The sequence below is a fragment of the Bos javanicus genome, chromosome 1 (assembly GCF_032452875.1).
Source record: "Bos javanicus breed banteng chromosome 1, ARS-OSU_banteng_1.0, whole genome shotgun sequence".
Classification (NCBI taxonomy): Eukaryota; Metazoa; Chordata; class Mammalia; order Artiodactyla; family Bovidae; genus Bos; species Bos javanicus.
The window spans coordinates 118,921,827-118,938,952 of NC_083868.1; the positions used below are offsets into that span (position 1 = coordinate 118,921,827).

The 17,126-nt window shown below is 38.2% G+C and overlaps 2 protein-coding genes across 6 annotated transcripts in view; one reads left to right on the top strand and one right to left on the bottom strand.

Annotated features, from left to right (window-relative positions):
* CP (ceruloplasmin) overlaps positions 1 to 17,126 on the top strand; it is a 60,291-nt gene that overhangs the window by 41,109 nt on the left and 2,056 nt on the right. The window contains exons 18-19 of one of the 2 annotated variants that reach the window (XM_061419080.1): positions 993 to 1,155; positions 14,424 to 14,528. In XM_061419080.1, the coding sequence (XP_061275064.1) occupies positions 993 to 1,155; positions 14,424 to 14,527 (267 nt within the window). In that variant the 3' untranslated portion in view covers position 14,528. Of the gene's footprint in view, positions 1 to 992; positions 1,156 to 5,995; positions 6,402 to 14,423; positions 14,529 to 17,126 lie in introns of those variants that run through there. The other variant, XM_061419086.1, reaches the window with a different exon arrangement.
* The window catches only part of HPS3 (HPS3 biogenesis of lysosomal organelles complex 2 subunit 1), a 41,286-nt gene continuing 31,713 nt past the window's right edge, over positions 7,554 to 17,126 (bottom strand). For 2 of the 4 annotated variants that reach the window (XM_061419106.1, XM_061419093.1), the window contains 3 exons: positions 13,356 to 13,562; positions 12,712 to 12,802; positions 7,554 to 8,374 (listed from right to left, as the gene is read on the bottom strand). In XM_061419106.1, coding sequence (XP_061275090.1) covers positions 8,247 to 8,374; positions 12,712 to 12,802; positions 13,356 to 13,562 — 426 coding nt within the window. In that variant the 3' untranslated portion in view covers positions 7,554 to 8,246. Of the gene's footprint in view, positions 8,375 to 12,711; positions 12,807 to 13,355; positions 13,563 to 17,126 lie in introns of those variants that run through there. The other 2 variants (XM_061419100.1, XM_061419111.1) reach the window with 2 other exon arrangements.

Below are 17,126 nucleotides of genomic sequence, written 5' to 3' on the forward strand. Positions count from 1 at the left end.
AAAGTTTAAGGTTTCAACAGACAAATTATTTTCAAAGAGTGTGGCACACAGCTATTTCAATTGGCATTCCCAACCTTTGTTACACCTTGGGCTTTCCCTTGGATTTAGTTTTTACTGGCTTTTCTTAGAGTTCTGCTCACATATCTATGGACAAGGTATTGGAATAGAATCATTAGCAGAGCGGGTAGGAATGTTCACGTAATGATGGATTAGAGAGTAGAAACAACAGACTTTATTATAACCTTTGCCTGTTCTAAGTTCTGGATTGTAAATAGCCTGAAATGAACAAGATCAGCAGTTTGGTGTCCAACAATTGATTGGTTCCCAGGTCTCAATCCCACTTTGACTTCTCACCCAGCACTGGTTTCAGCAGGAATATACAATCCTTTTGGAAACGCTTTTGTCTTACCTTTGAGTTAATGTAGAAAATTCAGAAGCTACCACAAAGCACAGTACAGAACCATTTTATTACCGCTTTTTGTTTTATTCCTTAGCAGACTTTCAGTTCCATCCCTGTAGAAATACCAAGTACTCTGTCAAGACTCTACCTGAACTGCTCCCAGTCTTGGCTTCTCCACTGGCCTCCTTTCCTACTCCCCTCACTACCCACCAGTCTTAAAGTTTCACAGTCAGTCAGCTCATCTAGGATAGGTTTAGCAAGAGTGATATTAAGACTGAAATGAGGTCATGGCTAAATTCCTTGTGTAACTCCAGTGCTCTGATAAAAAGACAGAACAGTGAGGTGTTACTGACTGCTGAATTCACTTTTATCACATCTTTCCTTCACATCCATTTATTGGTCCATTGTGCCAAGGGTTTAACAAAGATCACATATCTTTGTATTACGCACAGAAATACGCTGGGTCTCTTTCTTTTTTTAATGGATTTAGTCATTTTTCTAATATCCCTGAATTGGCCAATGAAAGATTATTTGAATGAACTCTCTCGTATAATAAAGATTATATACAATATTGGTCATTTTTCTAATTAAGCACAGGGGCGTTTATACTTCTGATGTATTTGACCTCTTCCCTGGGACATACCAAACCTTAGAAATGACTCCAAAAACACCTGGAATCTGGTTACTCCACTGCCATGTGACCGACCACATTCATGCCGGAATGGAAACTACTTACACCGTTCTACCAAACGAAGGTGAGTATTCACTTAGTGATTCTAGAAGGCATATGTCATGAATATAATTAAGATGCACAACTTCGTCTGTATACTTGCTCCCAAATGAAACATTTGTGAATTTGCTACCCTGATTTCTTCTTTCTCTACCTCCAAGCAGGATTCTTTTTTTTTTTTTTTTTTACTGTTAAATGCTGTGGGACACTGCTTATCTTCTGATAGCTGGTACTGATACAGCACCAATAGTTTCTTGAGTAATACAAATTGACACCAATTTGATGCAGTGTAATCCACAGTCCTAAAACTGACATGTGTAAGAGAGTAGTTGTGATTTAACAAAAGGCACATTTAAAATTTAATGTCTTTTTAAATAGAAAACACTTTTTTTTCTAGGTAGTAACTGGTACAGGAAAAAGCCCCCCACCAACCTCATATAACAAATATAATTTCAAATAGTCAATCAGGCAGAACAGAGTCTTTCTGTGCTTCTGTGGGAAGGGGAGGCATTACTGATTATTGTTTGACAATGACTGTCTTAGTCCATTCAGGCTAAGTTTTGTTGTAACAAAAACCGGTTAACAAAACTCAGTCCATTTTGTTGTAACAAAATACCAGACTGGGTAGCTTATACACTGTTGTGTCTGGTAGCTTATACATTGTTGTTCAGTCGCCCAGTTGTGTCCGACTCTGCAATCCCATGGACTGCAGCATGCCAAACCTCCCTGTCCCTCAGCATCTCCCAGAGTTTGCCCAAGTTTGCCCAAGTTCATGTTACAAAAATTTATTTTCACCGTTCTGGAGTCTGTTAACCCGAGATCAGGGTGTCAACACAGCTGTGTGAGGGTCCTTTTCTGGGTTAAAGATTCACTATATCTTCAAATGGCAGAAGGGACAAGCTAGCTCTCTAAGGGCATCTTTCATAAGGGCACTATTCCCATTCACCAGGGCTCCAACCTCATGACCTAACCACTTCCCAAAGACTTTATCATCTTGGGCATTAGGCTTTCAACATATGAATGGGTGGGGGGAGGATACACAAATATTAGACCATAGCAATGATCCAGGAAAAAAAAAATGTAAATTCCCTGCTCTGCCCATCCCAGCAAGAACACTCCCTCCTGTGTAAGCACATGCATACAATAAAATCACAGAAAAACAAATAGCCCTTTAACGGATAAACACTAAATACCAAAGAAATGTATTACATAAAGAGTAAATTCCTGCTACCTACAAGGGATCAATGTCCAAAATATACAAATAGTTCATATAGCTTAATATCAAAAACCAAACAACCCAATCCAAAAAATGGGCAGAAGATCTAAATAGACATTTCTCCAAAGAAGATATACAGACAGCCAACAAGCACATGAAAAGATGCTCGATATCACTAATTATTAGAGAAGTGCAAAACAAAACTATAATGAGACATCACCTCATACCGGTCAGAATGGCCATCATCAAAAAAATCCTCAAATAATAAATGCTGGAGAGGGTGTGGATAAAAAGGAACTATCCTACATTTTTTATGGGAATATAAATTGGTGCAGGTGCTATGGAGAACAGTATGGAGGTTCCTTGAAAAACTAAAATAGAGCTACCACATGACCCTGTAATTCCACTCCTGGGCATATATCCATAGAAAACCATGATCCAGAAGGTTACATGCACCCCAGTGTTCACTGTAGCACTGTTTACAATAGCCAAGACATGGAACCAACCTAAATGTCCATTGACAGAGGAATGGATAAAGAAGATGTGGTACATACACACACACGGGAATATTACTCAGCCATAAAAAAGAAATAATCTCATTTAAAGCAACATGGATGGACCTAGAGATAATCATATTAAGTCAGAGAAAGACAAATATCATGATATCACTTATGTGTGGAATATAAAAAAATGATACAAATGAACTTAAAAAACAGAAACAGACCCACAGACATAGAAAACAAATTTATGGTTACCAAAGGGGAAGTGAGGGGGCAGGAGATAAATTAGGAGTTTGGGATTAACATATACACAATACTATATACAAAATATGTAAACAAGGACCTATTATATAGCAGAGGTCCTATACTGTACTTAATATAAAAACCCATCATGGAAAAGAATCTGAAAAAAATATATACGTATATATATATCTGAATCACTTTGCTACTCACCTAAAATAAAATATTTTTCCACTTTAAAAGTTGAGATTAGAAAAAAGGAAAATTCCTGCTTTATGGTTGCAGGCTTTGGTGTTTCCTGAGTCTTCTGAGTTCAAAACTGTTGGAATTGGCAACAGCAAATCCAATGAGGGGAAATGATGTAGAGAAAACAACTCCTTGTACTTCCCCATCAAACTGGCATAAAAGTGAACACATAAATGAAAGAAAATATAGAAGTAAATATATTTCAAATACTAAAAATCACTGAAAGATTACTCACTGGTATAAATGAAGTTTTCTGTTCCTGTTCCTACACAAAGACCTCATTATATGAAAAACTATTTCCATTAAAACCCTTTATTACAAAGTGTGGTACTGAGAGCATCAGAACACCAAAGATCCAGACAAACACCACTGCATGTAATGCCAGTAACTGCTGAACAGGGCAGAGTCAGAGATGAGAAAGAAAACCTTTCTTTAGACGGTTTAAAGAAAATTAGCACACATGGAAACCACAGGAAAGGATGACCCTGCTTAGGGAAATAATCCAGAGTGAAGGAATACCGAGGCAGGCATTCTGGAAATTCAAGTATGCAAATGCCTGATATGCAGAGAAAGCTGCTATAGGCTAAGTCTACACAACAGAGACAAGGAAGAGAGTCCTCTTGTAGGATAAGCCCAGGAGGAGACGAGGGAGGTGACTTTGCTTGGTTAGGAAAAGGGAAACTGTTTTAAAAAGTCCTGCTAAAAACTGTGGAACAAACAGCAAATGTGAAGGCAAAACATGAGTTGGAAAAAAAGATTAAAGAGAAATTTGGCTTTTCAAAGATTGAAAGAAGCAATTATGAACAAAAAAGATAGTTTGAATTATTCACAGAAAAATGGGGAGCCACATTTGTCAGTCTGAATTATCTTTAAATGAAAGTCTGATAAAGCTTTGGCCAAGTCTACCTTGATTCTAAATCTTAGGAGAATTTCAGCCTCCCATGACACAGACAAGGGAGAAAATCAAGTTATAGTGAAATTTTTCAGTAATATGCACAGGGAGACAGACAATTTCCTCCACAAGGAAAAAATATCATTGGAAAAGAACTGTGGATATCCTGTCATGCTTAAAGTAATGCCTCATTTCCTCTACCTGAAGAAACATAATAAAGACCTCCCCTAATAAATACAAACAGTACTTTGTTTAAACTGACACTGCCACAACAGCCAGATAACCTCTCGAAGCTGTCTGAGGAGAAAAGCTTATTTGGTTTTAAGTTCCTGATACATAGGGAGTGTATATTCTGTACTTCTAGGAGATGCCCAAATCCAGTTCAGTGCTCTGCTTGGCAAATATCTAACCACATACTAACTCAATAAAAAGGAATTTTTGACTTATTTGGACACCATGTCAGACTTACAGAAAAGTTGCAAGGGCAGTACAAAAAAAATCCCTGTATATTTTTAACCCAGATTCCCCAAATGTTAAGTTTGCCCAGCATCATCTATTTTCTCATCCTTTCTCCTATCTCCCTAACCACAAAGACTACAGATACTATACATACATATACTCCTATTTCCTGAAAACAAGACAGTTCATATCAACACAGTATACCTACCAAAATCAGGACCCTTTTCGCATTTCCGCAATTATTCTACTCATGTTCCTCATAGAAAAAGAAATTCCTATTCATGTGCTATGTTTGGCTGACATGTCTTCTTGTCTCCTTGGTCTAGAGCAGTTCCTTGGTCTTTGCCTTTTACCACTTTGACATTTTTAAAAAATACAGGGCAGTCACTTTGTAGAATGTCCTTCAGTTTTGGTTTGTCTAAGGTTTTCTCAGACTTCCCACGTGGCTCGGTGGTAAAGAGTACACCTGCAATGCAGGAGATGCAGGTTCAATCCCTGGGTTGGGAAGATCCCCTAGAGAAGGAAATGGCAACCCACTCCAGTATTCCTGCCTGGAGAATCCCATGGACAGAGGAGGTTGGCGGGCTACAGTCCATGGGGTCGCAAAGGGTCAGGCAAGACTCAGCGACTAAACGACAAGGTTTCCTCATGATCAGATTCAGGTTATTCATTGTGTTTTTCTCAGCACGTCATGAGATGCAAGATGCTGATCTGCTCAGTTACTGGTTGTGTTCATTTTGAGCATTTGATTAAGGACACGTCTGCCAGGTTTCTCTACTATAAAGTGACTATTTTTCCCTTTATAATTAATAAGGTTCTTATGGGAAGGAAAGTTAATTTTTCTTTCAATAAAGCAGTACTAGAATGAGAGGCAGAGAAGGCAACGGCACCCCACTCCAGTACTCTTGCCTGGAAAATCCCATGGACGGAGGAGCCTGGTAGGCTGCAGTCCATGGGACTGCTAGGAGTCAGACACGACTGAGCGACTTCACTTTCACTTTAATGCATTGGAGAAGGAAACGGCAACCCCACTCCAGTATTCTTGCCTGGAGAATCCCAGGGACGGGGAGCCTGGTGGGCTGCTGTCTATGGGGTCGCACAGTCGGACACGACTGAAGCGACTTAGCAGCAGCAGCAGAATGAGAGGTGCGTTTTAAACATATAAAGAGCAGAAAAATATAAATGAATCAAGAATAATTAAACAACATAACCTTTAAAAATTGGAATACACTTAAAGCACCATGTGCTAATCTTTTTAACTGCATGATAGACGCTCTTTTTAATAATGGTCTTAAAATTTCTTTTTCTATAGAGATCAAGTCTGGATGAAAGAAATAAATTGGTGATAAGTGGAAAAAAAAGAAAAAACAATGATCTGTAACAATGTATGTGAAAGTGTTGAATAGAAGGCTTACTTTGGAATGGCTATACGCGTTAAAAAAAAAGACTGAAAATACACATGTTGTACATTTGTGCAGAAAACTGTCACACTGTTTCATATCTAAAGATCAATAGACTGTATTTTGACACAACTGACTCGAATACATCTGGTAATATAACTGATTAATATAAGTGATTCATATCACCACCATTAGGTAGGGCTTTACAAAACTGTATTACAAAAAAAATCTATGACTAGATGTTGTCCTGGACAGTCCTTAAAGGATCACTATTAAAGATTCAATGATTTCAATAAAAATAAATAAGATTCAATGAAATGTTTCCAAAATTTGGCTTCTCATTAATCCTTCTAATGTACTATTGACTTCATTCCTAATGGACCAGTGGAGAGAGGGGCACAGATGTAGAGGAAGTAAAATAAAAAATCAAACAAGACAAAATAAAATAATAAAATTTCAAAACAGTGAGACCAACATTGAACTTCTAATCTACAAAACTATAAGATAATTTTGTGTTGTTTTAAGCCACTAAGCTTGTGATGATTTGTTACAGCAGCCATAAAAAATCAATAAGATACTCTTCTAAGATGTGCCATTTATTTCATGTCATGCGTGCTAAGTTGCTTTAGTTGTGTCTAACTCTTTGCGACCCTGTGGACTGTAGCCCATCAGGCTGCTCTGTCCATGGGTTTTCCCAGGCAAGAATACTGGAGTGGATTGCCATTTCCTTCTCCAGAGGATCTTTTCGACCCAGGGATTGAACCAGCATCTTTTAGGTCTCTTGCATTGGCAAGTGGGTTCTTTACCACTAGAAGCTATTATATATCAATTATATATCTGGGAAGCTATTATATATCAATGATACCTAAATAAAGCTGTTAAAGGAGTTTCCCTGGTGGCTCAGAAGTTAAAGAATATGCCTGCAATGTACAAGAGTTGGGTTAGATCCCTGGGTCAGGAAGATCCCCTGGAGAAGGGAATGGCTACCCACTCCAGTATTCTTGACTGGACAATTCCATGGACAGAGGAACCTGGTGGGTTACAGTCCATGGAGTCGCAAAAGTTGGACACAAATGAACAACTAACACTTTCAAAGCTGTTAAAATTTTTTATTTTTTTTAGTTAAAAAAATTTTTAAATAAAATAAAACAAGATTTAAAATGTCTTAAAAATAAAATATTTATTTAAACATTTAAAAATAAAATGTTCCCTATCTGAATTTTGTGAACCCTTGAAGTCAAAAGGATGTTAATCTGGAACTGGAAAAAGACAGAGTTGAGAAATAATCTATAAATTAAATTCTGGTAAAAACAAACACTGCCATCATGAGAAAAGTTTTCATAATATAGTTGTAGAAACACCAAGTGAGTAGCATTTTCGCCCAGTCTTAACTAAAGTCAAGCACACAATCAGTGAGCTGAACTTGGACTCAAAATTGTTTAATAAGAAGCTAAAAAAAGAAGACACAGGTCTTTATATTTCTTTATTTTTCACATACACTCTAGCTAAAAGAGCAAGAGTACACATCAACAAAAAATGGAAACAAAACTTTGACTGAAAGACATGCATTCAACAAATTACATAAGTAGCCAGACAAGAAGAAAGTCAGCTTTGTAAACTTTTATTTCATTTGATTCAGAGAAACTCAGCATGAGCTTTGAAAGTAACAAGAAAATAAAGTTTGATATCTTTTACCGTGGGAAAACAATAAAATCTTTCTCAAGGAAAATTATTGTTTTTAAAAGTGACACAGTAGAAAAATCTGGAAAAATCAAGAAGGTTGAGTTCTGGACTGCTTGGAATGACATTCTTTTGAATACACTTACAAACTGTTTTGTGTTCCTGGGACGAAAAAGACTGTCGTGGCTCCAACCACAGTAAACTGACGTTTCTTGGTATAAAAGTCAGCCTCTACCTTTAAAAATATATGCTTTCTTTGAGGGAATTCCAATGTCTTGTAGCTTTTTTTACATTCTGGACAATTAAATGGACTCAGGTCATAAATTATGAAATTAGTAATAACACTGAGGTAAGTAGACTGAAAGCATTTGCAGTATATGTACATATTCAATATAAAAATCCTTTATATATATAGTTTATATGGCATTCAGCTTTTCAAAATTCAGTGTCATGTGCCATTGTGGTACACTTCAAATGATACTTTCAAGTCAATGATTTCTTTCGACTGCAGTAAAGAAGATACGGCAAGAAAAACGCTGCAGTGCCATCTTCTGGGAGGACGTTTAAGAAATCCCTTAGTTCTAGTTCCACAGCAACAACTGACAGTGTTTCTGTTTGTAAGAAAGAATATCTGAGTTAGAACTGAGATTCTGCCTTTCACCCAACTCTCTTACCACTCAACCAGTGAGAAGCTAATTCAGGTGGCAAAATGTTATAACTATGGTAAGAGAGAGGGAAAAAAAACAGTCTTTTAAATCTAAAAATGCTTTACAGTTCTAACAATTTACTCTCTCTAGAATCATTTATAGGAAAATACAATCAACTGAACACTGTTTTTAATGTTAAGACTATACTGCAGCTCCTTTATAGACTGTCTGTGTGGTGCTAGTGGTAAAGAACCTGTCTGCCAGTGCAGGAGACTCAAGAGACATGGGTTCGATCCCTGGGTTGGGAAGATCCGCTGGAGTAGGAAATGGCAACCCACCACAGTATTCTTGCCTGGGAAATTCCATGGACAGAGGAGCCTGGCGGGCTACAGTCCATGGGGTCACAAAGAGTCAGACACGACTAAGCATGCATGCATGCACACACGCGTACGTACACACGCGCACACACACACACACACACACACACGGCATTAACTGTTAGATGAAAGTGAAAGTGAAAGTCAAGCTGCTCAGTTGTGTCCCACTCTTTGTGACCTCATGGACTATAGCCTACCAGGCTCCTTTGTCCATGGAATTTTCCAGGCAAGAGTACTGGACTGGGTTGCCATTTCCTTCTCCAGGGGATTGTGCCCACCCAGGGATCGAACCCAGGTCTCCCGCATTGTGGGTAGGAACTTTACCGTTTGAGCTATGTGGGAAGCCCTAACTGTTAGATGCCATTTTCCTAAATCTGTTCCTCTCTATTGGGATTTTCATGTTTATAAGCATAAATCTGTTTTCAAGACTATTTACTTTTTTTCTCAAACTGCAAAATGTGTTATAATGAATATTAAATATTAAGGAAATTGGTAAACATTTTTACAAAGGTAACTAATTTTACGACTCTATTTTTCTTGATACACGCCCTCTGCTGGGAAGAAAAGGGAATGACATTTAAGAACAATGTTTCTAAACCTTCTGCAGTGCCATTCTCTGTTTGATTTTTATATGCCTACCACTTACCCTATTTGCAGAGTAACTGAAATATAAAAATTTCTGCTCAGGTATGTGTGGGTCCATTCAAAGCCAGCTGTCCAATATACACAAGCTAAATCACCCCTTACACAAAGGAATGACATGCTCTTGTTGCTAAAAAGTTAGTGAATGGTATGACAGGAACATGTGAAAAAGATCCCTGGCTCTGGAATCAAGGCAGACTTGGGCAGGGATCACTCTTCGACTTACGCCCTGGGTGACTTTGAGAAGGTCACACTCCTGAGTCTCAGATTCCTCATCTATCATGCAGTGGTACCACCTACTAGCTTCCGGAGTCCTTAGAGAATTATTTTAAAGACAATGATGCAATCTGACATACTGACATGAAATAGAATCTTAATAAACAATTACTAACTTGCAAAACTCATGAATTATCAACACTTTCCTATTAAACTAGTTGATTTGGTCTAAATGTGGAACCTGTAAGAATAACCTACATATATAAAAACTGATTTGGGAACCACTGTAATTATAGAGCCAACAAAAATCTTGCCACTGCCCTATTCTCCTCTTCTGCCAATTAGTGAGGGGCTTATGCAGGTTAGGACTTCCTGGGTGGCTCAGATGGTAAAGAATCAGCCTGCAGTACAGGAGACCTGGGTTCGATCCCTGGGTTGGGAAGATTCCCCTGGAGGATGGCATGGCAACCCACTCCAGTATTTTTTGGGGGGCTTCCCTGGTGGCTCAGACGGTAAAGTGTCTGCCTACAATGCGAGAGACCCAGGTTTGATCCCTGGGTCGGGAAGATCCCCTGGAGAAGGAAATGGCACCCCACTCCAGTACTCTTGCCTGGAAAATCCCATGGACTGATAAGCCTGGTAGGCTACAGTCCATGGGGTCACAAAGAGCTGGACACGACTGAGCGACTTCACTTTTCACTTCACTTATACAGGTTACAAGAACAAGGTCAATATCATAAATCCGTACAGTACTTTAAATCCTCCAGTGTGTCTAGAAAATGTGTGTTGAATGTTGAAAATGGTTATCTCTGGCTAGTAGAATTTAAAATGACTTTTTAAACTTCATAGTTTACTACAGTGCTAGAACTTTTACTAAGAAGTACAGTTCACTGACTCAAAAATAGTAATAAGTATTTCCTTGAAACAAATTAAGCCAATCACTAACCCCATTTTTAGTGGCTCTGTTTTAGTGCAATGGTTCTCAACAACTACAGTTTTACCCCACCCCCAGGGACATCTGGTAATGGCTGGAGACATTTCTATTTCACCTGGGCAAGTGTTACTGGTATTTAGGGGGTAGAGGCCAGGGATGCTGGTAACATCCTAAAATGCACAGGAGATACCTACACACAAATTATCTGGTCCAAGATGTCAGTACTGACAAGGCTGAGAAATGCTGCATTAGAAAGCAAGAAATCCAAGCTAAGTATATTGGTGGTGGTTTATTATATTAAACTTTATATATATTACATTTATATTAAACATTTATTATATTATATTAATAATAGTATATTATTAATATATAAATCCATGATCTCCATCTCAACCATACCATCTTGCGATTTTTGCCTAGTATTTTACTCCATAGTCAGTCTTGAACTTCTCATTAGTCCCAAGCACTTAAAAAACTGGTTTGCTTCAGGCTTACTCAGTAAGTAGAAGGCTTGGAACTCACCTCCAATTCTAACTCCAATCCTGGTCTCTTCTAGATATACCACAGGTGCCAACATAAAGACAACCCCCTCCTCCCCAGTAAAAATGGACTTGAGGTTATTCAGGTATCTTCCCTTCAAATAAGTATCTAGTTAGAGACTCTTCCTATGGGGAAGCACATTGCTGGCAAGGAAAGTGTAACATGAAAAATGTTAAAACATGATTCCAGCTCTGAAGGTATTACAATCTGATAAAGGTAAATTGCACACAGCACTTAGTTCTGTGAGCCACACATACACTATATGCACATGTGTGTGAACACACACATATTAAAGATACAGAAAAATGAACATGGGGAGGAATGACTATGCGTAAGTTACGGGTAGAGAGTTTGTGAATGTGGATCAGAAAAGGAAGAAGGAAGAGTCTTGCCTAAGATAATGACACTACTGGGGTACGAAGATGTGAGGTATCTGCTCCAGAAAGAGATCCACCAACAAGAATAATCAGCTCAAAATTATGTGATAAATCTGATGCAGATGGGACTGGGCAATCAAACACCTGACACTGCTACCCTCCAAAAATGAAAATATCACACAGACAGATGGGTAGGACAAGTAGCATAAACATTCCTCATCTTCCCAGTCACAAACATACACCTTTAATTAAATGAGGATCTCCAGAAACCACCATCCAATGGCCACTAGCTTTGCCTAACACTTAAAGTCAGTGACCTCAGCTGGAAAATACAATTCCCACACTGTCAACTTCTAATATTTTAGGCACATTGGTATCAATAGAACCATACCTTTGTCATCAAGCCAACCATTAACAAGTGATATTAACACATAAGAGAAGAGAAACAAGACCATATAGCTATCAATATTTATAAATGACTACAAATTATAAAAATTCAAACAGTAACTACCTTTGCTATACAATACTGTGTAATTTAGAGATACTAAGCTTCTAAATCTTTGAGAAACTTGTCATTCCTCAGTACTTGCTTATAATTACAACTAATAATAAATAATCTTAATTTCCGCATGAAGTAAATTAAGCACCCAGATCATTAAAACAAAATGGACTTGTCTTAATGGCTATTCCAATTCTTAAAATACTGAGGCTGTGAGTTTCTCTATGATAAACTGTTAAGTGTTTGAAAAAATTAACTTAGAGGAATCAGCTCTAGAGCTCAAAGTGAAGTGAAGTGAAGTCTCTCAGTCGTGTCCAAGTCTTTGCGAACCGCATGGACTGTAGCCTACCAGGCTCCTCAGTCCATGGAAACTTCCCAGGCAAGAGTACTGGAGTGGGTTGCCATTTCCTTCTCCAGGTATCTTCCCGACCCAGGGATCACACCCGGGTCTCGTGCACTGCAGGCAGACGCTTTACCGTCTAAGCCACCAGGGAAGCCCAGGGAAGAGCTAAAAAAGATACATGAATATCAAATGTGGTGAAAGGGAAGCATATGAACATTAAAGGTAAGCTCTCCAGGTAATTCTCAGACCCTCAAGCTCAGACCCTCTTCACCATACTTGAGAATCACATAAAATACATGAGAAAGCAAGGTTTCAGCAAATTACGGAAATGAAGACTCTCAAATTTATAATCAAGCAAAAAAGATTATTTTACCTTTTAGTGATGATAAGTAAAGTTGATATTTCTCTCCACCACATTTTATTCTCTGACAAAGTTCAGGCAGCAGTTTTTTCCACCACAAAGTCTATCTTGGGAAAAAATGAGTACTTTTAAAGTTTGATGCATTTTATACTCAGATTTCTAACAGGAAGAAAAAGATTGTGCAAGGAAGCACAGGGGAAAAATACATCAACTTGGTTAAGGCAAAGACTTTGTTCAAAGTCTTCTGCTTAAACTATAACGTAAGTCAGATTTTTACCTTGAAAATCTTAACAATATGTATACTGTACATATATATGTATACCACTATAAAATCAAAAACTCTTCTAATCTTAAAGACCAGATAACCCACAAAGGATTTTCTCATCATTCATTATGTTTTCAAAATCTTCAGGTAATAGGGGACTTCGTCTCCAAACAACAGATTTTTAGTGAAGATAACATACCAGCACAATACATGTTAACAGCCTCTAATAGTACTCAAAACATGTAACCTATTAAACATACATGCTCTTCTGACCCACATAGTCCTGTGAGGTTGGACTGGCATAATCTGTCCCCATTTTGCAGAGAAGGCAACAAAATTATCATTTGATTATCAGAGATAAAGACTAAAAAACATAATCTGAAAAGCATACCCGATTCTCTTCTTTCAGCTCATGATTAGCATACGGGATGACTGCCTCCGGGCATCTCTCTAACAGCCTGTCTATGCACTGGTCATACTCTTTCAAACGCGTATGACACAGAACATGGACACTGAGGCCAGCAACAGTATCTTCTGAGAGTGGCTCCAAGAATGGAACGATGGAAGCTATGTCAAATGAAGGACCACATATAAGAGACTATGAACAGAAAAGTGAAATGTTATGGAATGAGGCACCCAAAAAACTAAAGCACAACATACCAGAACACAATTTTTTAAAAAAAATCTCACTTGTCAAAAAAAGAAAAAAACATGCAATTTTAGAGCACATGCTTGCTTTGAGTGGACTGCGTACTTAAATGAATGGGAAAGCTTTAAGACTTTATCTCAAGGACATAATCAACATGGTGGTCAAGATTTATGTCCAATGATGTTTAACTCAAGAATATCCATAATACTGAAAAACTAGAAGAAATCTAAACATTCATCAAGAAGTGATGAGTAAATAAATTATGGTACATTCAAATGATGGAATATTTTGTAGCTATCAAAACTGTTTTCAAAGGCAGTTAAGGACAAAATGCTGCTCATGATCAAATCAGTTAAAATAAATACAAAATTATATTCAAAGCATGATCAATTTTGTAAAATCTACATAGGTACATGCCTTTGGAAGAACATCAAAATTTGAAATAGAAACCAGTTCACTGCAGAGAAGGACAACGTCCACTTTTGCTTTCTTTTTCACACTTTCCAAGGTTTCTATAATACGCATGCACCATATAAAAACCAAAAATAAAATTTAACACTTAAGAAACCTAAGCAAACTAAGAACTAATAATCTGTATCAATACCATTTGCTGCAAGCTAAATGACTTAGAGCAGCTGTTATTTCAGTATTCAGAACATGACCAACATTTTACTTTTAAGCATTTAAACTACTAATATTAATACTACTTTTGATTATACCACCAAAATAATCTCCGCTTCCCCTTTATTCTGGATAAAAATGAAATGGTCATATCCTGATTTTCTCCTTCTTTTATCCTTTTTACTACAGCATCTTCTCAGACTCACAGGAGAATGTGGAACATGAACTATCCATTTACAGTCAGCATTATGATTTTACTCCAAATATCTATCAAAGAATGGCTAGGAGAATAAGGTTGGTCTGTTTCCTTCCTGCAATATTCACTTTCATCTCAATAATTTTCTGACAGTAACGTAGCAAATATGAAATAAGATGATTAAAGTGAAATGAGTCAAAGCTTGGTACAAAATGGGTTACCCAGGAACTTTTAGATATTGAATCCATATCATCAAGAAGTTTAAAAATAAGAAACACCAGACACAGAATTCCCTGGAGGTCTAGTGGTGCGTCCACTGAGGGGACACAGGTTTGATTCCTGGTTGGGGAATTAAGATCCTGCAACTGCAAGATGTGGCCAAAAAACAAAAAACCACCAGACAACCAGACATGTATCACCGGATAAAAAATGGCCCACAGGTTACTACGACTCTTTAAAATATTCAATGTTGTCTGCTCCTCACCAGTGTGCTCCTTTTTCCCTCCCCAATATTGGAAATGGACTCTCTACCCTCAACACAGGCACTATTTATTCCCTTTTCTGATCTCCTTGGGACTGGAATTTACAGAATTCTCTACACAATCACACCTGTGGCTCCAAGAGGAGGGAAATGGCAAAAAGGTGAGGGGAGGGGACCAGGACAATTCTGGTAAAAGGCAGGCATTTACTAGCTACCGTGTTCTAAACACAGTAGTGCTTTTTTTTTTTTTTGATAGATTTATAGATTGTTTTTATATTAATTTTTGCACAAATATACTATTACAATGTTTTTTGAGGACAAGAGACAGAGACATATTAAATCTGTGTGGTGGTGGTGAGCTGGTGGGTAGAGGGAAGTCAGACAATTTTGAAAAAGCTCTTTAGGTGATTCTGAACCTCCTCATTCCGAGGCAAGAAGAGACGAGATCTTTTTGTTTCTTGATAGTTCTTTTTTTCTAAATGACAAGATTGATTGATTAACCCAGATAATTTAGAAAAGAGTTAGAGTTAGGAAAAGGATTTAGAAAAATTTAGGCTAACAACCTTCTATCCTGTATCAGTAAAGACTCCCTTTTAAATACTTTAAAATGGATTCTAAAGGTCAATGAATTATACTTTTTCAAGCATAGATTTTAACTATGCTTTGAAGCTTTATAGGGGATACTTAATAGCACATATTATGACTTTAAATATATAATTAACACATATAATCTAGGAGGGCAAGGTCTTGCCTGCCTCATTCAATGCTATACATCAATCACATGTTTATGATCTAGGAATATTTGTGGAATGAACACATCTGAGATTTAGCCCTCAGCAGCCTCTGTATCATAAGGGTACTAGAGATAAGAATCTGCAAGAATCTTCTTTGGTAATTTTTTTAAAAGCGTAAGTAATTCTCTATCTGGAGACATCATAGGCTGACTAGAGGCTAAGACTAAGCAATACGGTCTCTTGAGTTTCCCTTCCTGACCTCCACTCCCAATTTGACATTTTGGTTTCGAAAAGCAGTAACTACACTTACACCAAGTTCCCAGCATAAATCAGGGGTTGCAAAAAGCCTAACGAGGCCAAACCAGATGACGAAAATGTACAGAGGCAGCTGGGTATAAGGAAAATGGACGCCAGAAACTCCGCCTCTGGACCAGGGAGACTGGAGACGAGCATGGCAGCCAGGACTGCGCGAGCCCTGCGTAAGGAGGGAATCCACGAGGGGCTCCAGCCCACAGGCCTCAGGCAGTGAGGGCCCAGGAGTACAGCTGAATCAAAGTGCTGCTGAGTTTTTCAAAGAGAAACTTGAAACGCAACACTTCTTCATTTGAAATCTCAACTTTCACGTTAGCAGTTACACTGGGCAGACCAAACACAACAGATGTGAGCATTATGTTCTGTCCTCAGGCCACTGACTCCATCAAATACAATCCCGTACACTTGCAGCCCAGCCCCACCCACCAAGTCAGATGTGGACTTCATTTCTCACTTTCAGTCAAAACACTGTCGAGGTCAGAATTCTTGCAGCATGGGCTACATTCTCTTGATCATATTTCTTACTTTAAAAAAAATCTGGGGCACATGTGTGCCCGTGGCTGATCTGTGTCAATGTGTGGCAGGGGCCGCCACAGGGTTGTGAAGTGACTCTCCTCCAATTAAAATAAATTAATTAATTACAAAAAAAAATCTGGGACTTCCCTGGTGGTCCAGTGGCTAAGCTCCAAGCTCCCAGTGCAGGAGCCTGAGTCAAACCCTGGTTAGGGAACTAGATCCCACATGCCACAAGAAGACTGAAGATACCACGTGCTGCAACTAAGATCCATGTAGCCCAATATATAAATTAATAAATATTTGGGGAAAAAAATCCTTTAAGGAACCAGATGAGCTGGCCACTTTAATCTATTTCCTATAAGATAGATAGGAGTGCTTGGCTTGGGCTAGAGGCCTAAACTGTATGAGTGAACGCTAAAATTTTAAAAATTAATTAATTAAATTAAAAAAAAAAAGTGAATCACAATGAAAACACCACGAAGCATTTGCCATACTTTCATTTCACAAAGCATTTTCAAGCACATCCTGAAAATGAGGCAAGACTGTCACAGGACTCGGTGAAGCTCCTCACCCACCCACCAGCAACAAAACCAGCCTTCCCGTCAGCAGTTTCAGGCAGAAGCAGCAGGAATTCCCTGCAGGGCTGCTGAGGA